This window comes from Anomaloglossus baeobatrachus, chromosome 4, assembly GCF_048569485.1.
Source record: "Anomaloglossus baeobatrachus isolate aAnoBae1 chromosome 4, aAnoBae1.hap1, whole genome shotgun sequence".
NCBI lineage: Eukaryota > Metazoa > Chordata > Amphibia > Anura > Aromobatidae > Anomaloglossus > Anomaloglossus baeobatrachus.
In genome coordinates this window covers 573,157,639-573,179,226 of record NC_134356.1, presented here as the reverse complement: position 1 = coordinate 573,179,226, position 21,588 = coordinate 573,157,639, and the positions used below count along the sequence as shown (strand labels likewise).

Sequence of the window (21,588 nt, the reverse complement as noted above, 5' to 3'; positions counted from 1 at the left end):
TCCTTACCTGCCTCCCGGCCTCTATGCGGAAGGAAGGAGGTGGGCGGGATGTTATGTCCCGCTCATCTCCGCCCCTCCACTTCTATTGGGCGGCGGTTCAGTGACGCAGCTGTGACGTCGCTGTGACGCTGAACGAACCGCCCCCTTAGAAAGGAGGCAGTTCGCCGGTCACAGCGACGTCGCCGGGCAGGTAAGTATGTGTGACGGGTCTGGGCGATGTTGTGTGGCACGGGCAGCGATTTGCCCGTGCCGCACAACAGATGGGGGCGGGTACCCATGCTAGCGATAACGGTACCGATATCGCAGCCTGTAAAGTGGCCTTTACTGTGTGGTGTGTATATACACATATACTGTATGTAGACATTGCATTCAAAACCAGACATTTGCAGCTAGAATAGTCATTTACCACATTAACAATGTATAGAGTGTATTTCTGTTTAATTTTGTTAGCTTCATTGAAAACAAAAAATGTGCTGTTCTTTCAAAAATAAGGAAATATCTGAGTGACCCTAAACGTTTGAACTGTAGTGTATCTCTAAAGCACATATATTATATACTCCCTGCAGCGCACACATGTACACAACACTTCTGTATACACAGTACACTCAGCTCTGCTATATTATTTATTATAGAGTATATATGTACATACAGTGCTCAGCACAAATAAGACTCTTAGATATTGATTTTAATCATTTTCTCAATGAATACAAGAACAATTTCCAAAATTGTGACATGACTGAGTGTTATAAAACATTTTTTGAACCCACAACATGAAAGTAAGGTTAATAGCTTTCATTACAAAATCTTCTGGATATCTGTGAATTCATGTTACCATCCTCAACACTAGCAGCACTAAAGAAACTCCACATAAGGACACTGCCACCACTATGTTTGACTATAGGCACTATGCATATAGCAAAATGCACGTCTATCAAGGGCATGGTAACATCTTATCTTTCAATATAGAGCAGTGCATCTGTGAGTCCATGATACCATCAATAAAATGCAGCTCCCTTACACCAGCAGCACTGAAGAAGCTTTACATAAGGACACTGGCACAACGTTTCACTGTAGGCACTATGCATCTAGAAATATGCACGTCTACCAAAGGCATCGAGTGATGGTAGCATTTCATCTTTCAATATAGAGCAGTGTATCTGTGAGTCCATGATACCATCAAAAAAAATGCAGCTCCATGACACCAGCAGCAGTAAAGAAGTTCCCCATAAGGACACAGCCACCACCATGTTTCACCGTTTTCACTGTAGGCACTATGCATATAGAAATATGCAGGTCTACCAAGGGCACAGAATGATAGTAGAAGCTTATCTTTCAATATAGAGCATTTCATCTGAGTTCATGATAACATCAATGAAATGTAGCTCCCTGACATTAGGAGCACTCATGTAGCCCCACATAAGGACACTGCCTAGAAGACTTGGTGCTGTCATTAAAGTTGGTCCACTACTTTCTATCTTTTGCACATCAATATTCATCAAGAAATCAAGCGTCTTTTCAAATACATTAGTTTTTCAATTTTGGCACTGAATGGCGCCATCTCTAATTGCTCAGTGCTGATCACGTGACCCCCGACTGCCGCAGCCACTGATATCCAGTGATGTCTCGCCAACCTCCGGGCTCTGGAAGTTGATGTTTCATCACAACCTCATGCAGCCACTTACCCTGATTGACTGGGTTGTGGGCTGTGTTTCACCGCACAGCAGAGCCTAGTATGAAGTGCACGCTGAATAGAGTTTCAGAAAGAGTCCGGCTGACAGAGGACTCCCAGCAGTGGAATAGCCAGTTTCAGTGCAGTGCGAGGGTATGAAGATTCAAAAGAGCTTATCTCTCTGCTACATCTGAGCATCACAGCTCTGCTACACCTGAGCATTACAGCTCTGCTACACTTGAGCATCACAGCTCTGCTACATCTGAACATCACAGCTCTATTACATGGGACTGAGATAGTCAGATGTAGCAGAGCAGATACAAAAGTAGCAAAGGTGAGACAGATGTAGTAGAGCTGTGACGCTCAGATATAGCAGAGCTGAGACACTGATGTGATCTCTCAATCGGAAGTCAGTGTTTGCACTGAATCACAATAAGATGCAGCAGGTTGAAGATAGAGGAATGAGTGCTTTGGGTGTGGTTTTGAGTGGGTGTGATAGGTGTCGGATTACAGGCCACTGCAATGCATGATGGAACTTGTAGTAATAGAACACAGGAAGTCAGGAGAGAGAAAGTGCAGATTAACCCAATCAGAGCTGAATTCAGCAATGAGGATGGACTGCTAGAGCATTATAAAAGGTAACATTGCTAAAATGAGATCATGGATGTTTTGAGAAGCACATACCGTAATAGCAAGATTTATGAAAAAAATAAAAATCAGTTATGGTACTGGACAACCTATTTAAGAGTCATGAATGTCACACAAAATACTAGATGTAGTAGATTTTGATGTGGGGTGTAATTATTTTTGCATCAAACAGTTTGATTAAAACTGAAAAGAAAATCTTCTATGAAACTCAGTTCTGTCAACATTTTGGAAATTGATCTTGTGCTGTTACAAAGTTACATAGGTTGAAAAAAGACCTAGGACCATATAGTTCAACCTTCCTCCACCAATTATACATTGTGAGATATTGATTAAAGTCTTACTTTTCAAAGAGGGTGTACTCATTTATACATATATATGTGTGTGTTGGCACCCTTAAAATTGTTCCAGAAAAAAAATGAAGTATTTCTCCCAGAAAATTATGCAATTGCACGTTTATTTCCTTTGTATGTATTAGAACAACACAAAAAAAGCAGAGGAAAAAAATGGCAAATTGGACATAATTTCACACGAAACCCCAAAAATTGCCCGGCAAAAATTGGTGGCACTCTCAACTTAATATTTGGTTACAAACACTTTGGAATAAATAACTGGAACCAATCGATTTCTATAACCATCAACAAGCTTCTTATACCTCTCAACTGGAATTTTGGTTTCTTCATTTGGAAACTACTCCAGGTCTCTCATATTTGAAAGGGGCTTCTCCCAACAGAATTTTTAAGATTTCTCCACAGGTGTTCAATGGGATTTAGATCTGGACTCATTGCTGCCACTTCAGAACTCTCCAGTGGGGTCCTCATGGGTCTCCTCCATAGCATTTCATTTCGTTCAAATGTTGACAGATAGTTCGTACTGACAAGGATGCACCCTGAGCCTGCAGGACAGCTTGAATTTCTTTGGAACTTGATTGGGGCTGCTTATCCACCATGTGGACTATCCTGCGTGGCAACCTTTCATCAGTTTTTCTCTGCCATCCACATCCAGGGAGATTAGTTACAGTACAATGGATTGTAAACTTCTTGATTATGTTACGTACCGTGTACAAAAGAAACATCATGATCTCTGGAGATGGACTTGTAACCTTTAGACTGCTGCTATTTTTTAACTATTTTGGTTCTTACGTCCTCAAACAGTTCTCTTCTTTCTGTTCTCCATGCTTAGTGTGGCACACACAGACAAACAATTCACAAACTGAGTCAACTTCTCCTCTTTTTACCTAGTTTCAGGTGTGATTTTCATATTGCCCACACCTGTTACTTGCCAGAGGTGAGTTTGAACGAGCATCATATGCTTGAAACAAAGTTGTTTACCCACAATTTTGGAAAGGTTGCCAACAATTTTGTCTGGATGAAATTATGTCCAGTTTGTCTTTTTATTTTTGTGTTGTTGAAATTACACATGCTTTGTTATACACGTTTATTTCCTTTGTGTGTATTGAAATATTTATTTGGGAGAAACACTTCATTTTCTGGAATAATTTAAAGGATGCTAACACTTTTGGCCATGACTGTATAAACACACACAGCTCTGCTACACAAGCACACAAAGCTCTCCTACATACACACAACTGTCACATGCCCACATAGCTGTGCTGAACACACACAGAGCTATGTCACACACAAACCAAACACACAGAGCTCTGTTACACACACACAGCGCTGTTACATACACACACACACACACACACACACACAGCTCTTCTACTCATACAAAACTCTGCTAAACACAAAGCTCTACTACTTACACACACACAGAGCTCTAATACATACAGAAAACGCTGCTACACACACACACACACACAGAGCTCTGCTACACACACACAGAGCTCTACTACACGCACATAGTGCAGTTACACACACACAGCACTGCTACACACACACACACACACAGAGCTCTGCTACACACACACAGAGCTCTACTACACGCACATAGTGCAGTTACACACACACAGCGCTGCTACACACATACACACACAGAGCTCTGATACACACATACAAAGCTCTGCTAAACACAAAGCTCTGCTAAACACAAAGCCCTGCTACTTACACACACAGAGCTCTGCTATATACAAACAGCTTTGCTATATACAAACAGCTCATCTGCATACATGCACACAGAGGTCTGCTATATATATACACAGCTCTGCCACAGATTTGCTACATACACACAGATGCACATGATGAGCAGATTTTGGTATCGCAATCTCTTGCCCCACATTGATCAATCAGATCAGTGTTGAGCAGGACAGTGAGTGATCTTCTCAATGATCAGGAAGGATGTGGAGTCAACAATCTCCCGGATAAGAGAATGCGGTCTCTTGACTTTAAGATGACCACACTTTTTAGTAAAGATTTTTCTAGCTTAAAAGTGTGTCTTACAGTCAAAGAATACAGTATATAGATGTTGGTTGGAAAAGGACTAAATAGAATATAAATTTAATGCATTAGGCCTAAAAACGTAGATGGATTTTTCAGTGGCTTCAGTTTCCCTCAGTAAATATTGGATTATTAGAACATGCCTTGGGAAGGATTTCTTTCTGTGTAAACCAGAAATCCATGTAAACATGACAGGTGCACTTTAAAATGTGCCCATTGCATATAATGGAAATCATGAAATGTTGGAGTGATGGACTCGTCATTGGCTGGAAACACGGCACCTCGATAGATTTGCCCCAGATTGGTCTCCTCAGACATTACACATAGATGGTCAGCGTGTGGCGAGAACACTACACGTCTGATATTTACCTTTCTATCAGGTGCTGGTTATAATGCAGAAAAGGAAAACCCAGCCTGTTGGTGATAGGTGAATAGGTCAGTCTCCAAGGCCTCGCATGGATTCAGGGACTGGTCATGGTAAATGACAGTAAATAATACACACCCAACGGTATACTGTCAGGTGTCAGAGCTTATCTCAACCGTCCACAGGCGGACATTCATTTTTTTTTCAATTTGTCAGAAGACCTGTCAGGCTAGTTGCTAGTGACATGCTCTCTAACAACTACATTTCAGAGTGCTGGCCATTGTATCCACTGCCGTTTTGTCTGATGTTACGCTGGTTGCTCTGTTCAAAGCTGTACCGGAGCCATAATAGAAAAATAACTGTCACACCCTGACACTCCCGACAACAGACTGCGACTTCATAGATTCTGGCCGGGAGTCTGCATATCATATAATCATGGCCACATGACCGTCGTTCCCGGCTCTGAAACTAGCGAATCCTCACAGTGCGTGGGATGTGAACATTCATAAGTCCACTGTCACCTGGAGTGACACCTAGAGAGACCTCAGAATTTACACCGGACAACCCTTTTAATTTAGCAAAAAATTCGCATCACGGTGTCAAATTTTAAGCCATGACCCTTTCCATAAGCCATGTCTCCTTCACTCTGTCATACTGCCTTGACCCTCAGACCTTAAACAGTTAATAAATATGGCACACATACGCTAGTTTTTATGTACAAATTGTACTAAATTCTGGACAATTTAGCCTTTTAAATCCCCCCCCATTTTCTACCGTCTAGAATATAAGGTTTTAAGTCTTAGTTTGCTGTTCTGGTCCTATTTTAATATATTCTGGCCAGGAAAGGGCGACTCGCTGGTTTATGTTCACATGTCTGTTTTTCAAGCAGAAGACACTTCAGGAATAACTACTTTCTCTGGCATTTTCTTTGTTTTCTTCTGATTTTTTTTTTCTTTTGGTAACTTTTTTGGTTGTTTCTTAAAGTGCTTTGTTAACAATTTTTATACACCTGCATTTTTGCTCAACATCTTTTCTGATGTTTTTATGAGGTAAAAAAACGCTTATAAAACACTCAAAATGACGCTCAGACACTTCTAGCCTTTCCGACCATTGGAAGGTATGGGGCGTCTTTCTAGGGAAAACTACTAATTAGAGATGAGCGATGTTCGAGGTTCGCCAATTTCATGTTTGAGTGATTTTGGGGGGTGTTCGAGTCATTCGACGAACTCGAACGATTTGCTAAAAGTTCGTAAGTTTGAGTTACGTTCGAGAACAGTTCGATCACCAAAAGCGTAACTTTTCACAGTAAGGCTATGTGCACACGTTGCTGTCTGCATGCGTCCTGCGTCCCCAGCACAATCCCTCTCTCTTTCCTACTCACCGATCACGCGCGCCTCGCTGCATGGCTGTCAGAAATCTGCGGCATCTTTTTCTCTTTTGAAAATGGCTGCCGCTTCATTATTCAATTAGTTATTCCGTGCTTTCCCCGCCCACCAGCGCCCATGATTGGTTGCAGTCAGACACGTCCTCACGCTGAGTGACAGCTGTCTCATTGCAACCAATCAGAGCCGCCGGCGGGCGGCTCTATATCGTGCAGTAAAATAAATAAATAAATAATAATAAAAAAAAAATGCGGTTCCCCCCATATTTGATACCAGCCAGGATAAAGCCACATGGCTGGAGGCTGGTATTGTCAGGATGGGAGCGCCACGTCATGGGGAGCCCACCACCCTAACAATATCACCCAGCAGCCGCCCGGAATTGCCGCATCCATTAGATGTGACAGTCCCGGGACTCTACCCAGCTCATCCTGAATTGCCCTGGTGCGGTGGCAATCGGGGTAATAATGAGTTAATCATGGCCGGCGTCTCCCCGAGATACCTTCCATAATTAAACTGTAAGTGAAAGTAAAGAAACACACACAGTGAAAAATCCTTTTTTTTGGAATAAAAGACAAAAAAACACCCTCTTTCACCATTTTATTAAAATCCCCAAATACCGCTCCAGGTCCGACGTAATCCACACGTCACTGTCAGCTCTGCTACATGAAGATGCAGGAGCACCATAGAACACGATCGCTCTGTGTTCTCTCCACGTAGCACCTGAAGTGAATCGCGGTGTCACCAGAGACTTCAGTCTGCAATGCAGATGTCAAGATTACCAAAATTGCTTATGTTTATCATTAGAGCCAGTGGCTCAATGGATAGAGCACTCGCCTAAGAAGCATTAATTCATGAGTTCTAGTCTCGGCCGTACCTGGGAAAGAATTAAATTTATTTTTAAATTATAATTATTATTATTATTTATAATTATAATTTAATTTAATTATGCACTGAGGGTAGGATGATGGGGGGTGTAGCGCCTGCGGTGATGATGGGGTTGTAGTCCCTGCGTGTGTGCGGTGATGAGTGCGGTACTGGCGGTGTTTTCCCGCCCATCCGTCCGCCCATCCGTCCGCCCATCCGTCCGCCCATCCGTCCGCCCATCCGTCCGCCCATCCGTCCGCCCATCCGTCCGCCCATCCGTCCGCCCATCCGTCCGCCCATCCGTTCGCCCATCCGTTCGCCCATCCGTCCGCCCATCCCTCCATCCATCCTTGCAGCTGAACAATCTCCTTCTAGATTATCTCCTGCAGTATAGAACTAAAGATTACCAAATCTGCCTATGCTTCTCATTAGAGGCAGTGGCTCAATGGATAGAGCTACCGCCTAAGAAGCATTAGTTCACGAGTTCAAGTCCCGGCCGTCCCGAGAAATAATTTAATTTATTTTTAATTTTAAATTATAATTATTATTTATAATTATAATTTAATTTAATTATGCACTGAAGGGAGGAGCCGGACATGAGCTGTGAGCCACGGGACACACCTCTAAAATCGGAGCAGTTCACGGAATGAGGCTGCATTGCTCTCCTCTCTCTCTTCTCTCTCTCTCTCTCCCTCTCTCTCGCTCTCTCTCTCTTTTTCTCTCTTTTTCTCTCTCTCTCTTTCTCTCTCTTTTTCTCTCTCTCTCTTTTTCTCAGTCTCTCTTTTTCTCTTTTTCCCCTCTCTCTCTCCTCTCTCCCTTCTCTCCCTCTCTTCTCTCTCTCTCTCTTTCCTCTCTCTTTTCTCTCCTCACTCTTCTCTCTACTCTCTTTCTTCTCCCTCCCTCTCTTTTTCTCTCTTTCTCTCTCTTTTTCTCAGTCTCTCTTTCTCTCTCTCCTCTCTCTTCTCTCCCTCTCTTCTCTCTCTTCTCTCTCTCCTCTCTCTCTTCTCTCTCCTCTCTCTCTTTTTCTCTCTCTCTTTCTCTGTCTCTTTTTCTCTCCCTCCTCTCTATTTTTTTCTCTCTCTCTCTTTTTCTCTCTCTATTTTTCTCAGTCTTTTTTTTCTCTCTCTCTCTCCTTGCCTTCCAGTAAACCGATCAGATGATTTTGGATCCAGATTGGACGGCGCGGGACCCTTGACCCAGGATTACTGCGGAGGGGGGTTCTTTATTTCAATAAAGATGGAGTCACTAATTGTGTTGTGTTTTATTTCTAATAAAAATATTTTTCTGTGTGTTGTGTTGTGTGTCTAATATTGGCGTGACACCATGAATTTCGGGCTTAGGGCCAGTTGATAATATACAGCTAGCCCTAACCCCATTATTACCCAGCAAGCCACCCGTCACCAGGGCAGCTGGAAGAGTTGGATACAGCGCCAGAAGATGGCGCTTCTATGAAAGCGCCATTTTTTGGGGTGGCTGCGGACTTCAATTCGCAGCTGGGGTGCCCAGAAAGCTTGGGCACCCTGAGCTGAGGATTCCAATCCCCAGCTGCCTAGTTGTACCTGGCTGGACATAAAAATTGGGCGAAGCCCACGTCATTTTTTTTTAAATTATTTCATGAAATTTATGAAATAATTAAAAAAAAAAAAAGGCTTCCCTATATTTTTGGTTCCCAGCTGGGTACAAATAGGCAGCTGGGGGCTGCCCGTAGATGCCTGCTGTACCTGGCTAGCATACAAAAACATGGCGAAGCCCACGTAATTTTTTTGGGGGGCAAAAAACTCCTGCATACAGTCCTGGATGGAGTATGCTGAGCCTTGTAGTTCTGCAGCTGCTGTCTGTCAGTATGGAGGAGAGCAGACAGCAGCTGCAGAACTACAAGGCTCAGCATGCTCCATTCACTAGTGTATGCAGGAGAGCAAACAGCAGCTGCAGAACTACAAGGCTCAGCATACTCCATCCAGAACTGTATGCAGGATTTTTTTGCCCACCAAAAAGATGACGAACCAAACCAAACTGAACTTGAACGCTAGGGGGGGTGGCTTATCTCTACTACTAATATTCTTAGTTTTTTTAAAGTCTGAATGATTTAAGAGATGCTCAAAAGCCTGAACATACGAACAGCAAGTTGCTTTTCCAAAGAAATGAGTGTGGAGATTCTATTCAGAGTTTTATGAGTGCATTTAAAGCATTGTATCAGAGTAGACCTGCTCAAAAAATGCCACGGAAAAAAATAGTGTGAATATTCCCTTTGACTCCATACAACATGGAAGAGGCATGGCACAAATCGGCAGGAAACCACCACCCTTTTACCACTTAAAGTGAACCTGACAGCAGATACATGGTGCTGGATCTATGGTATCAGGCACTGGCTGTATGATGTCAGCCAGGTATTTTTGACTGTGAAACACTGCGGCATTTCAGAGGAAATCATACGCCGAAGACGGAGCTGTGCTGAAGACTAGTCGGACAGGCAGGTCGCTAGCGGCTTCTCTCCGCCCACTGCTCTGGATTGATAGGTGTCTTCCTACGTGCACTGGCTTACATTACATATATATATATATATATATATATATATATATAAAATATATATAGTACAGACCAAAAGTTTGGACACACTTTCTCATTCAAAGAGTTTTCTTTATTTTTATGACTGAAAATTGTAGATTCACATTGAAGGCATCAAAACTATGAATTAACCCATGTGGAATGAAATGCTTAACAAAAAAAGTGTGAAACAACTGAAAATATATCTTGTATTCTAGGTTCTTCAAAGTGGCCATCTTTTGCTTTGATTACTGCTTTGCACACTCTTGGCATTCTCTTGATGAGCTTCAAGAGGTAGTCACCGGAAATGGTCTTCCAACAGTCTTGAAGGAGTTCCCAGAGATGCTTAGCATTTGTTGGCCCTTTTGCCTTCACTCTGCGGTCCAGCGCACTCCAAACCATCTCAATTGGATTCAGGTCTGGTGACTGTGGAGGCCAGGTCATCTGGCGTAGCACCCCATCACTCTCCTTCTTAGTCAAATAGCCCTTACACAGCCTGGAGGTGTGTTTGGGGTCATTGTCCTGTTGAAAAATAAATGATGGTCCAACTAAATGCAAACCGGATGGCATAGCATGCCACTGCAAGATGCTGTGGTAGCCATGCTGGTTCAGTATGCCTTCAATTTTGAATAAATTCCCAACAGTGTCCCCAGCAAAGCACCCCCATACCATCACACCTCCTCCTCCACGATTTCACGGTGGGAACCAGGCATGTAGAGTCCATCCGTTCACCTTTTCTGCATCACACAAAGACACGATGGTTGGATCCAAAGATCTCAAATTTGGACTCATCAGACCAAAGCACCAGATTTCCACTGGTCTAATGTCCATTCCTTGTGTTCTTTAGCCCAAACAAGTCTCTTCTGCTTCTTGCCTGTTTTTAGCAGTGGTTTCCTAGCAGCTATTACCATGAAGGCCTGCTGCACAAAGTCTCCTCTTAACAGTTGTTCTAGAGATGTGTCTGCTGCTGGAACTCTGTGTGGCATTGACCTGGTCTCTAATCTGAGCTGCTGTTAACCTGCGATTTCTGAGGCTGGTGACTCGGATAAACTTATCCTCCGCATCACAGGTGACTCTTGGTCTTCCTTATCTGGGGCGGTCCTCATGTGAGCCAGTTTCTTTGTAGCGTTTGTTGGTTTTTGCCACTGCACTTGGGGACACTTTCAAAGTTTTCCCAATTTTTCATACCAATTGACCTTCATTTCTTAAAGTAATGATGGCCACTCGCGTTTCTTTACTTAGCTGCTTTTTTCTTGTCATAATACAAATTCTAACAGTCTATTCAGTAGGACTATCAGCTGTATATCCATCAGACTTCTGCACAACACAACTGATGGGCCGAACCCCATTTATAAGGCAAGATATCCCACTTATTAAACCTGACAGGGCACACCTGTGAGGTGAAAACCATTTCCGGTGACTACCTCTTGAATCTCATCAACAGAATGCCAAGAGTGTGCAAAGCAGTAATCAAAGCAAAAGGTGGCCACTTTGAAGAACCTAGAATATAAGACATATTTTCAGTTGTTTCACACTTTTTTGTTAAGTATTTCATTCCACATGTGTTAATTCATAGTTTTGATGGCTTCAATGTGAATCTGCAATTTTCAAAGTCATGAAAATAAAGAAAACTCTTTGAATGAGAATGTGTGTCCAAACTTTTGGTCTGTACTATATATATATATATTTACCTGGCTGAGATCATACAACCAGTGCCTGATACATGCTGCCCTTGGATCAAGAAGCATGTAGCAGCTGTCAGGTTCACCTTAAATGGAACCCGTCACAAGATTTTTCCATTATGAGCTGCAGCCACCACCAGTCACCACTTATATACAGCATTCTAGAATCCTGTATATAAGAGCCTAGGCAGCTCTGTATTACGTAAAAAAACCCCTTTATAATACTCACCCAGGGAGGCGGTCCGGTCTGATGGGCATTGCTGCTCTCGGTCCGCACCGCCTCTCTTCTTGTGATCGTCATCCTCCTGCTCAGTCCCGTGTGTATGACGCGCCCTACGTCATCCACAGAGAGGCCTCCATTAAGCTCCTGCACATGCGCAATTTGATCTGCCCTGCAGAGCAAAGTACTGTAATGTGCAGGTGCGAGAAAAGGTCAAGGACTACCCGCGCATGTGCATTACAATACTTTGATTGGGCAGATCAAAGTGTGCATAAGATGGAGGCCACTCTGTGAATGACGCAGGATGCATCATGCACACAGCGCTGGGCAGTAGGACGGTGATCGCACAAGATGGAGAAGGCGCCGGACCGACAGCAGCGGTGTCCATTGGACCTTACCACCCCTTAGATGAGTATTATAAAGGTGATTTTTATGTTATACAGAGTGGCCCAGACTCTTATATACAGTAATCTGAAATGCTGTTGTACCGCCCCGCGGGCTCGGCTGCGGCTGCCGAGCTGCTCGGATCCGTGCTCGTACGGTGGGTGGCTCGAGCACCTCACGGACCCGGGGGTCACGTCGCTCTGCAAGGGGGTTGGCTCTACACGCAGGGACTTCGGTGGGGAGTTCCACGGCCAGGGCCGTGGTGGTTTGTAAGGGATGTAAGTTCGTGTGGTGAATGGATGGACACCACCGCTGCCGTTAACTAGGCCTCCCGGGGACGGTGTTGCGCAGCTTGGTGTTGACCCCTCCGTGGGTAGGGGAGTGATGGTCCCGGGGGTCCGAGGGAGGTGCTGAAGCGTGGGGACGGGTGCGTGCTGGATGCTGGTGCGGAGCGGCGCGAGGCCCGAAGGCACTGGTGTACTCACTATGACACAATACACTGGAGTCTCTGGTAAACCAAACGGGATGATGAACGGGGCCTGCAGTCGGCTGCAGCTTCTCCCTTAACAGGTTGGTGGTTTCCGCCTTTCTCCTGCACCTCTTTGTGTGAATGTTTTGACTCCTATGCCTAAGCAATGGTAGTCCGCTCCCTGGCTTGCTGGGTGTCGGAAGAGCCCTGTTTGCCCGCAGACGCTGGCCCTTTGGGTCTCTCTGCCTTGGTGGTGGCTTTACCCTGTATGGTTGGGCTGTTGTCTTCTAACGGGTCTTGTGTGGGAAAGGTCCTTAAGTCCAGTCCTCAATCAGTTGATTTGACTCGGCCCTGTCGGTTCTGGGCTTCGTACTGGGTCTGAGTACCCCTCCTGGTGCTCCGGTTTCCAATCGGTTCCCCGGTTCATTACCGGCGGGCCACCGCCCCAACCCCGGTCCCTAAGGTTCCACCGGCTGTAATCCCAGCTCCTGCAGGCGGCCACCACCGTCTGCCTCCTTGCCAGAGGTGACTGGGCTCCGACCCAGACACCTGAGTAGACTATGGCAGGCCTGGTCACAGGTCTGCCCTTGAACTCGACCTCATTCCTTCACTGTCAAAACTCATCTACCCTAGCACTTGTGTCTTTTCCCGACACCAGGCCTGTGAACTCCTTGGCGGGCGGAGCCAAATGCCTGGCTCCGCCCCCCTGGTGTGGACATCAAACCTGGAGGGTGGTGACAAGGTTTTGAAGTTTGGCTGCTGTCACCTTTTTAGGGAGGGGGTTGTGTGTGCATGGGACTACCTGGCACGACCTGACTAGTCCAGGGCGTCACACTGTATATAAGAGCTCACTGGTGGTGGCCGCAGCTCATAAGGGAAAAACCCGGTGACAGATTCCCTTTAAGTGCTGAAAGGGTGGACTGGTAACCTATCAATCCAGGGCAGTGGGGGAGAGAAGCAGATAAGCAGCTGCCTATTCGACTAGTCTCCAGTGCGGCTCGGTCCCCGGTGGCTTTTAAAGTATGTTCTTCTCTGACATGCCCCAGTGTTTCAGAGTCAGCCATACCTGGCTGTGATCATACATTCAGTGTCTGATACATGCTGCCCGTGGATGCAGAACATGCATGAGTGGTCAGGTTCACTTTAAGTGCTGAAAGTGGGATGGTTTCCTGGAGATTTGTGCAATTCCCCTTCCATGATTTATGGAGTCAAAGGGCATGTTCACACTATGTTTTTTTTTTCTGGCATTTTGGGTAGGTGTGCTCTGATAAAAAGCCCTAAATGCACTTTACGGCCAAGCTTACTTGACGCTCAAATTGTATTTATTTTTCTTGTATATATGTTTTTTTCTTATAACCTGATCTACATGCAGTAAAGAGTAGACTTGTCTGCTCAACCATACAGTAAGTTCAGCGTATATACTTTATCTTATTGCAGACATACCTGGAATAGCAGGAAATGCCAGTGCTGATGACGGAGTTGAGAACAGCCCATGATACAAACCACAGGTGGAACGTGCTGTTTACCCATCGATCTGGGAAGATATATGCAGAATAGGCAATGGCTGACCCTGAAATTAGAAACCAAAACTTATTGCACAAACTGAACTAAACTTAGAGACCTGGAGTAATACGCCAAGAAATAAAACACAGTGACCAACAGGTAAAGGTATGGAAATACTGTTTTTTACTAGTCATAGTGCCCATACAGGTCAATCAGTGGACTCCAATAAACAGGACGGCTCGATAGTCTCTTAGACTCTTAGACACCATTGGCAGCAGCTTAGTTTACAGGAAAATAATGGATCAGACACTGAAATTAAACAATCCCAACCTTTCTTTTCTCCTCCCCATTGGAGGAGAGCCAGGAGACCCCATTACAGAAATGATGGTTGAACGATCCATCTCAAAACAGAGGCTTCAAAAGACTTTTCTCCAATGTGTATGGGGTCATAAAGGGAATCTGTCACTGAGTTTTTGCCACCTAATCGGAAAGCAGCATAACGTAGGGGTAGAGATCCTGATCTAGTTTTGATAAAATCACTGTTTAATTAGCAGTAGATTATCATTAGAGGACTACTTGGTGTGCTGCCAGGTAGTCCAGCATATTCATGAGCTCTGTGTAACTACTAGATCTGCAGCAGAGAAAACATTGATTTTTATCAAAATGACAAACGGCTCAGCAAGGGACACATGGCTGGAATTGGGGTCTCTGTCTCTACATTATGCTGCTCTCAGATGGGGAACAAAAACCTGGTGACAGAGTCCATTTAACAACAAAGAAATACAAATGGCCAAATCAAGTCCCATAACCATGTAAAGCAAACCTCACTAAAAAAAAAGTACTTTTTCCCATAACTGCCAATAAAAGAAAGAAATCTCAATTTTATACAAGGTTATTACATTATTCAGGGACAGTTGTGATACTTGGGGTCCACGAAATACTGAATGAGTGCAACTGGGCAATCATTACATAGACCATGATATAATTGAAGAAACAGCACATTTAGTAGGTGCCCATACACATTAGACATTCTTTGGATAATCCTGATGACATCAAGTTTGATTTCTTTAGGAGATAAATGACCTAAGATATTGAAAAATGCTTATATCCCTTTCCCCGTGAAAAGAAAATGCACGTTGTGCTGAGCAAAGACTTAGATAACTCTACCAATTTCACCAAACATGAGCCTGGTTATTCTTGTCCACGTCAATGTGGCGCCCCTGCGGCTTCAGGCGCCACAGGGTACTGCACCTCACCCGGGGTTCAGTATTCTTCTTGGGTACGGATGAGGTCATCGCTGGTGAACCACCACAACACATCAAACATACAACTCGGGAGCTCTGTCACCGGGACTTGGCCAGGGTAGGTGCCAGGGGTGGCCATCATGAGGTATTCAACCACTTGCCCACTAGTTCAGCAACCTGGGAGGTGGGGCACCGGCAGGGGAAGTGAGGAGCCATCTCACACAGCATTCAGTTAGCTCCAGGCGCAGCAAGCACCAGGTCAGACTCAGGAACAGACGTCGCAAGACACTGCACAGAAAGGGGCCCATGGTCAGGAGCTGGAGGCTCGACCCGGGTTCTTAGGAAGAAGGGGGATCCCAGAGTTTGCGGGGAGTGCAGCAGGCACCCGTAACCCGTTCCACGACCCAGGAGCTGGGGTGGAGGGGAGACCACTGGAAAGGACACACAGAAGGGAACACTGGCCTTCACCTCTGAACTATCCGGGATCGGCTGGAGCCCATCACAGCAGAAAACGGCACTCCAAAGGCGGTGTGACCTCAGTGAGTAAAGAACTTGAACTGCACCCTCTGTGTCGTCCCATCATTGCCGGTGCTCCCATCACCATAGGCTACTACTACTCCCAACATCCTGCCTGGGGCCTAGCTCAGCCTGTGGAGAGCTGCAACACCCGAGCTACGTCACCATCTGCCCCAAAAGAGAGAGACTTTCCAGCCACATTATTGAAAGCTCAGCTACTGGGAGGAAATCAATTTTATTCCTCGCAGTTGCCGCCAGCTTTCAGTTATAGATGTGGGCTGTAGTGTCTTGAGTCACTGCTCACAATACTATAAAGTATGCTCCAGCTGTAAGGACAACTAACCACTTTGACTGACGGCTTGACGGATTCTCTGCAGACTGAGCTGTCAATCAAAGGCACCGCTCATCGTGTAGTAAGTGATGACTAAAGCCGTTCTGGCACACCTCTGTGACTGAAAGTCAGCGGCTCTGGAACTTTTCAATAGTATTTATGGGGAAGGTGGTTAATAAAATGCATATTATTACCGCTTCTTGTATAAAATATGAATAGAATGTGAAGTCTTTTCATACCCAGGCTGTACAAGCTTAATGCTCCATAGTCCAGGAAAAAGCAAATGTGCCGAGCTTGGGTGGACATGACACTGAATGTATGAGCACAGGTGGACATCAGTGGGTAGATGCAGCAGGACAGGAGGTAGACCAACAATGGCCACAAAAATGGATCATGTAAAAAACCAGGAGAAAAAATAAGTGCAAGCATTCGCCATAGGAAATACCTGTTGGGACAAAAAACAGTCTTCTTAGCATTCTATAGGCCAACGATCAATGACAGCTATATAGTATGCACTAAGCTCTGGGTAAACCTGTGGTCGGTGGGAAGATTGTGATGCATCTACTAATTTTAGAGTCTTTATTATTACCGTATTTTTAATATATAAACCTTAAAGGGAATCTGTCACGAGGTATTTGCTCCCCCATCTGAGAGCAGCATAACGTAGGGGAAGAGACCCTGATTCCAGCGATGTGTCACTTACTGAGCTGTTTGCTGTCATTGTGATAAAATCAATGTTTCTCTGCTGCATATCTAGCAGTTATACAGAGCTCCTGAATATGTTGGACTATCTGCAGCACACCAAGTAGTCCTCTAATGATAATCTACTGCTGATTAATCAGTGATTTTATCAAAACTACAGTAAGCAGCCCAGTAAGTGACACATCACTGCAATCAGGATCTACTGCTCTCAGATTCGGTGACAAAAACCTGGTGACCACCTCCCTTAAATGCTGCATGCCTAAAAACAAAGCATAACAAGCCTGCTCATACCAACATTGGGGCACCTTGGCAATCTATTCTTTGTTTTTTATGTATGTGGCTACATGCAAGGATTGTGCCAGCTAAAATCAAGTAAAAAAAAAGAGTCCTCAAGAAGCAACAATGGAACAAAGCCAGTTAAATATATGATTATTTTGAGATGGTAGAAAGGATTCAATTATGGAATATTAATAAAAGCAAATACAACACCTCAACAAGGGCATTTCTGTAGCAAGTGCAGGGGTTTGGTGTCAGATCTGGGCACTGTGGCCTGTGGTTTACCAAATCGTCTCTTTGCTCAATATAAGGAGACCATTACTACAAACATTTTGGGACTCTTAAACTATTTTTTTTCTTTGTGCCCAGGAGCTTGAAGTTATGCCTCTGTACATTTCTGGGAACCCATCAGCAGCTGTAGTGTCACAAAAGTAGATAAATTGCTAAATTGGACCATAAAGGTCCGGCACATTGATTTTCAAAACCAAATCTGAATATTTATGTGGATTGGGCGGGAGCCGATACTCAGCAATGCAAAAATTCTCCATATTACTTCCTTGTGTCATGGATGTCTGCTTAGCATAATAGCGCTAAACATATTTTAAGCAAGACTATTGGAATATTAGGTAGGATCAGTGTACTAGCGTAAAATATTATGGAGGATAGATGTACTAGCTGGGAATTGGTCTGCCTTTGGAGCATTTCCAGGCTCATTTACATAAAGATGCAAATTTTTATTTTTGTTGTAGATTGATGACCTTAAAGCTACTGACAGGTTACATTAAAAAGTACTGTACATAATAGAGTACATGTGGCGCCCCTGACCTGGTCAGGCACCACTGAGTACCGCACCCATGCTGGGGACAGTACAATACAGGTAATCCAGAAGGCTGACAGGGGTGTGGAACACAGGCGCATAGTGATCAGGTCTCACACATGTACCCATGAGAGGACCCCTGGGGATCCCAGGAGGGGGCAAAGCCTATACCTCCACTGGAATAGTGGCAGGGGGTTAAAAAGCCTCCATCTCCTCTCAAGGGGTGTGGTGGAGAGTCTGGTTGCTAGGTGGCGTAGGCAAGAACAGGAGAGGAGGAGCAGTGAGTCAGTTAGAAGGAGAACTCCAGAGGGCTCAGTGAGGAGCAGACCTGTGGGGCTGATGCTGTCTAACAGCGCCCGCGCAGTGACTACAGACGGGGGAGAACGGTCAACTAGGAGTGCTGCCTGAAAGCCAGCTTCAGCTAGAGAGTGCACGGAGTGGGAAGTAAGGAGACTTCTAGAGAGCACCAGGCCCAACCGGGCGGCAGATCCCGAAGCGAGGATAGATTCACCTTTCCCTGCTAAACCTGCCGGTGTGGGGCTCTTACAGCCCACACCACAACAACCAAAAGCCGCAGCCACGTAACCGCAAGTAGGGCCCATAGGTCACAGGAGGCAAGAGGCTGGAGTGGCCTGGCCCGGGGAACAAGCACACGGCAAAACAAGAAGGGGAGAGAGGCTTGGAGCATCTTCCCTGGGTGACCCCCATAGGGACTCAAAGTCGGGGTCACCCCAAACCACCAAGGGCTAAGGAAGGCGAGTTTGTAGTCACCCTCATACAGTCAGCCGGAAGGATACCTGGTTCCCACCTGGTTCATCCCAGCTACGCCCGGGTTACTCACCCTGCCACCTGAAGTGAGTAAAAACCCTGAAAGACACTCTGCCTGTGTGTGGTCATTCTGCGACTTGTGGTACTACAGCTTTACAAAGGGCCCTGGGGCTTGCCTCACTCTCAGGAGGCTACTACACCCGACTGCACCCACCATCAGCCCCAGGCGTCCTCTAACCTGCAGTGGCGGTCCCCTCTGACCGCAAATACTGAGAGTGGCGTCACGATCAAAAACTGAAGATTCCCTACCAGTGACGGAGATCCAGCAACGTGGAGTCCCTGAAGGTATGCACCGATACAACACCTGTGGGGCTTCACATCTGGCGTCACGAACAGGATAAGGACTAGACCTGTTCAGACAGGTGACCATGTGCCTAGGCGGTCCGCTTGAAAAATTGGAAGCGCCGCCATATTGCCACCATGAAAAGCGCGCTGAAAAACAACAGCAGCCCGCGCTGGAAGAAGTTACCGCCCACGAAGAGTTGTGGCTACCCAGAGATCCCCTGCAGGGTTCTGACCTTGCCAGCTATGAGAGTGGAAGCGTCGAGAGACGGCGGGAAGGAAAGGAAGCCACAAGCCTGCTGCTGGGAGAGGAGCTGCTGAAAGAGGCAGAGCAGAAACTGGACAGCTTGTTACAGGAGGCAGCGAAGAGTCCACTGCTGGGAGACCGTGCAGAAGACGGCGCGGAAGAAATGGCGTCTGACCGCAGGAACCCAGAACCAGGCTCCGCTGCCTGGTGGTACCGAGAGCTGGCCCAGTTTTGCAACCGGCTGGAGACCCGGGTCGTGGAGCAGATTCGGGAGGAACGGATGGAACTGCAGGAGCTGACCGCGGCGGTTCGGGCCTATGAAGGGAGAGCTGCATGCCGGGTGTCAGGCGGGATGGCGACGACGCAGACCCCAGTGCTACCAACAACGGGTGAGTCGAATGATGCCCCGGCCCGCGCAAGTGCCCCGACCCCTGCTGCCACGTCCGCGGTCCCTGAAGAGGCGTCCGGTGCGGCGACGCTGAAGCAGGCCGCAGCCACGCCAGGTGCGGCCCTCCAAGCCCCAGCGGCTGCAGCGATGCCCTGCTCGGCCCACCAAGACCCAGTCCCTGCAGCGATGCCCTGCCCGGCCCGCCAGGACCAGGCCGCCGCCATCCTGGGCGCGGCCCGCCAAGACCAGGCCGCAGCCATACAGGGCGCGGCCCGCCAAGCCCAGACTGCTGCAGCGACGTCCAGCCCAGCCTGCACAGAGCCCCCTGCAACAGCAACACTGATCCAGGCCGCCGCCATGCCAGGCGCGGCCCGCCAAGACCAGGCCGCCGCCATGCCAGGCGCGGCCCGCCAAGACCAGGCCGCCGCCATGCCAGGCGCGGCCCGCCAAGGAAAGACTACCTCAGCATTTACCCCGGCCTGTAAGGCCAGAGCAGACACCGCTCCCCGGTCCACAGAGGTTCCTGATAGGCAGCCCACGGTGGGTGAAGACCCTGCATATTGGCAGATGAAGGCTGACCTGGAGGCCAAATTTCCACAATGGTTGGTGAGCCAGTACATACCCCCTCCGCATACCCCAAAGAGTCTCCTGCTAACTCCTGCAGCAGCTACACCAAGGAGTCCCTCACCTGGTCCGGCTGAAGAGCATCCATCCCCGGCACTGCCACAGCTGGAGTGCCAGGAAGAACTAAGGGGGAGAGGAGGCCAGGAAGCAGAAGGATTGACTCCGACTCCAGTGCCACCCGCGGCAGATGTGTATTCAGAGCCAGAAATGCTGCCATACTCCCGCTGGGATGAGGAAGACCTGACACCGTCTGTTGACGAAGATCAGCCCCAAGACCTCACCTGGGAGTTTGTGAGCTGCCCTCTACAGAACCCAGCCCGCAAGACACGGCGACACCGAACACAGTGTGCTCCAGCCCCACAGTCTCCAGAGCAGAAGGAAGTCACCGCCAGAGACCTACAGGAGAAACGGTCCCTGAGAAGGGCCAAAAGCCAGGCTAGAGGACCCCTGTGTTATGGCGTAGTGGAAGACTTTAATCTGAGAAGCGGCTATGGATTTATCGTAGCACCTGGCATTAAAAAGGGAATATTTGTTAACAGGAGAGATGTCAGCGCACACCTGCCTAGAGGACACCCTGGCAGAAATCTGAAAATGGGAGATTCGGTACAGTTTACCATGCACCAAGGTGAAAGGGGATTGTATGCCCTGGACGTAGCGTTATGTCCCAGCAAACCCTACAGCCATCCCATGCCACAAGAAAGACAAGAAAGACAAGAAAGACAAGAAAGACAAGAAAGACAAGAAAGACAAGAAAGACAAGACAGAGATAAAGAAACAGATACAGAAAAGGAATCAGATGCAGACCAAGAAAGGAAAGACAAAGATCCTACAGATGAGACAACCACGGACGACGAAGGAGAGCAAGAAAGTCACAGGTGCCAGTGCCCAACGTGCCCACGCCCTAGTGAAAAAGAGGAGTAGAGTAAAGTAAAGTAAGAAGAGAAGTTACTGTTTTGACCAGTTTTGAAAAGTTTTGTTTTGCAACGTTTAAGAAATGCGCCCACAAAAACTATTGTGAGAAATAAACTCTAAGGCTCTGAACTTGCTATAGCCACAAACTCTCGCAGTGTAAATAGTTACACCAGTGGCACCACCACCAGGGCCAGCCTGTTTAGGGGCTTGGCTCGTCTGCAACCAGGGGGGCCCGTCCGTAGAAAAGGGCCTTGGCTCACCTGCGACCAGAGAGCACGCCTGTTTATGGGGCCTTGGCT

General features: G+C 46.7%; 1 protein-coding gene across 6 annotated transcripts in view; it reads right to left on the bottom strand.

Annotated features, from left to right (window-relative positions):
• The window catches only part of PAQR5 (progestin and adipoQ receptor family member 5), a 38,072-nt gene that overhangs the window by 6,882 nt on the left and 9,602 nt on the right, over nt 1-21,588 (bottom strand). For 5 of the 6 annotated variants that reach the window (XM_075342880.1, XM_075342885.1, XM_075342881.1 and 2 more), the window contains 3 exons: nt 16,453-16,658; nt 14,063-14,189; nt 5,080-5,124 (listed from right to left, as the gene is read on the bottom strand). In XM_075342880.1, the coding sequence (XP_075198995.1) occupies nt 5,080-5,124; nt 14,063-14,189; nt 16,453-16,658 (378 nt within the window). The remainder of the gene's footprint in view (nt 1-5,079; nt 5,125-14,062; nt 14,190-16,452; nt 16,659-21,588) is intronic. The other variant, XM_075342883.1, reaches the window with a different exon arrangement.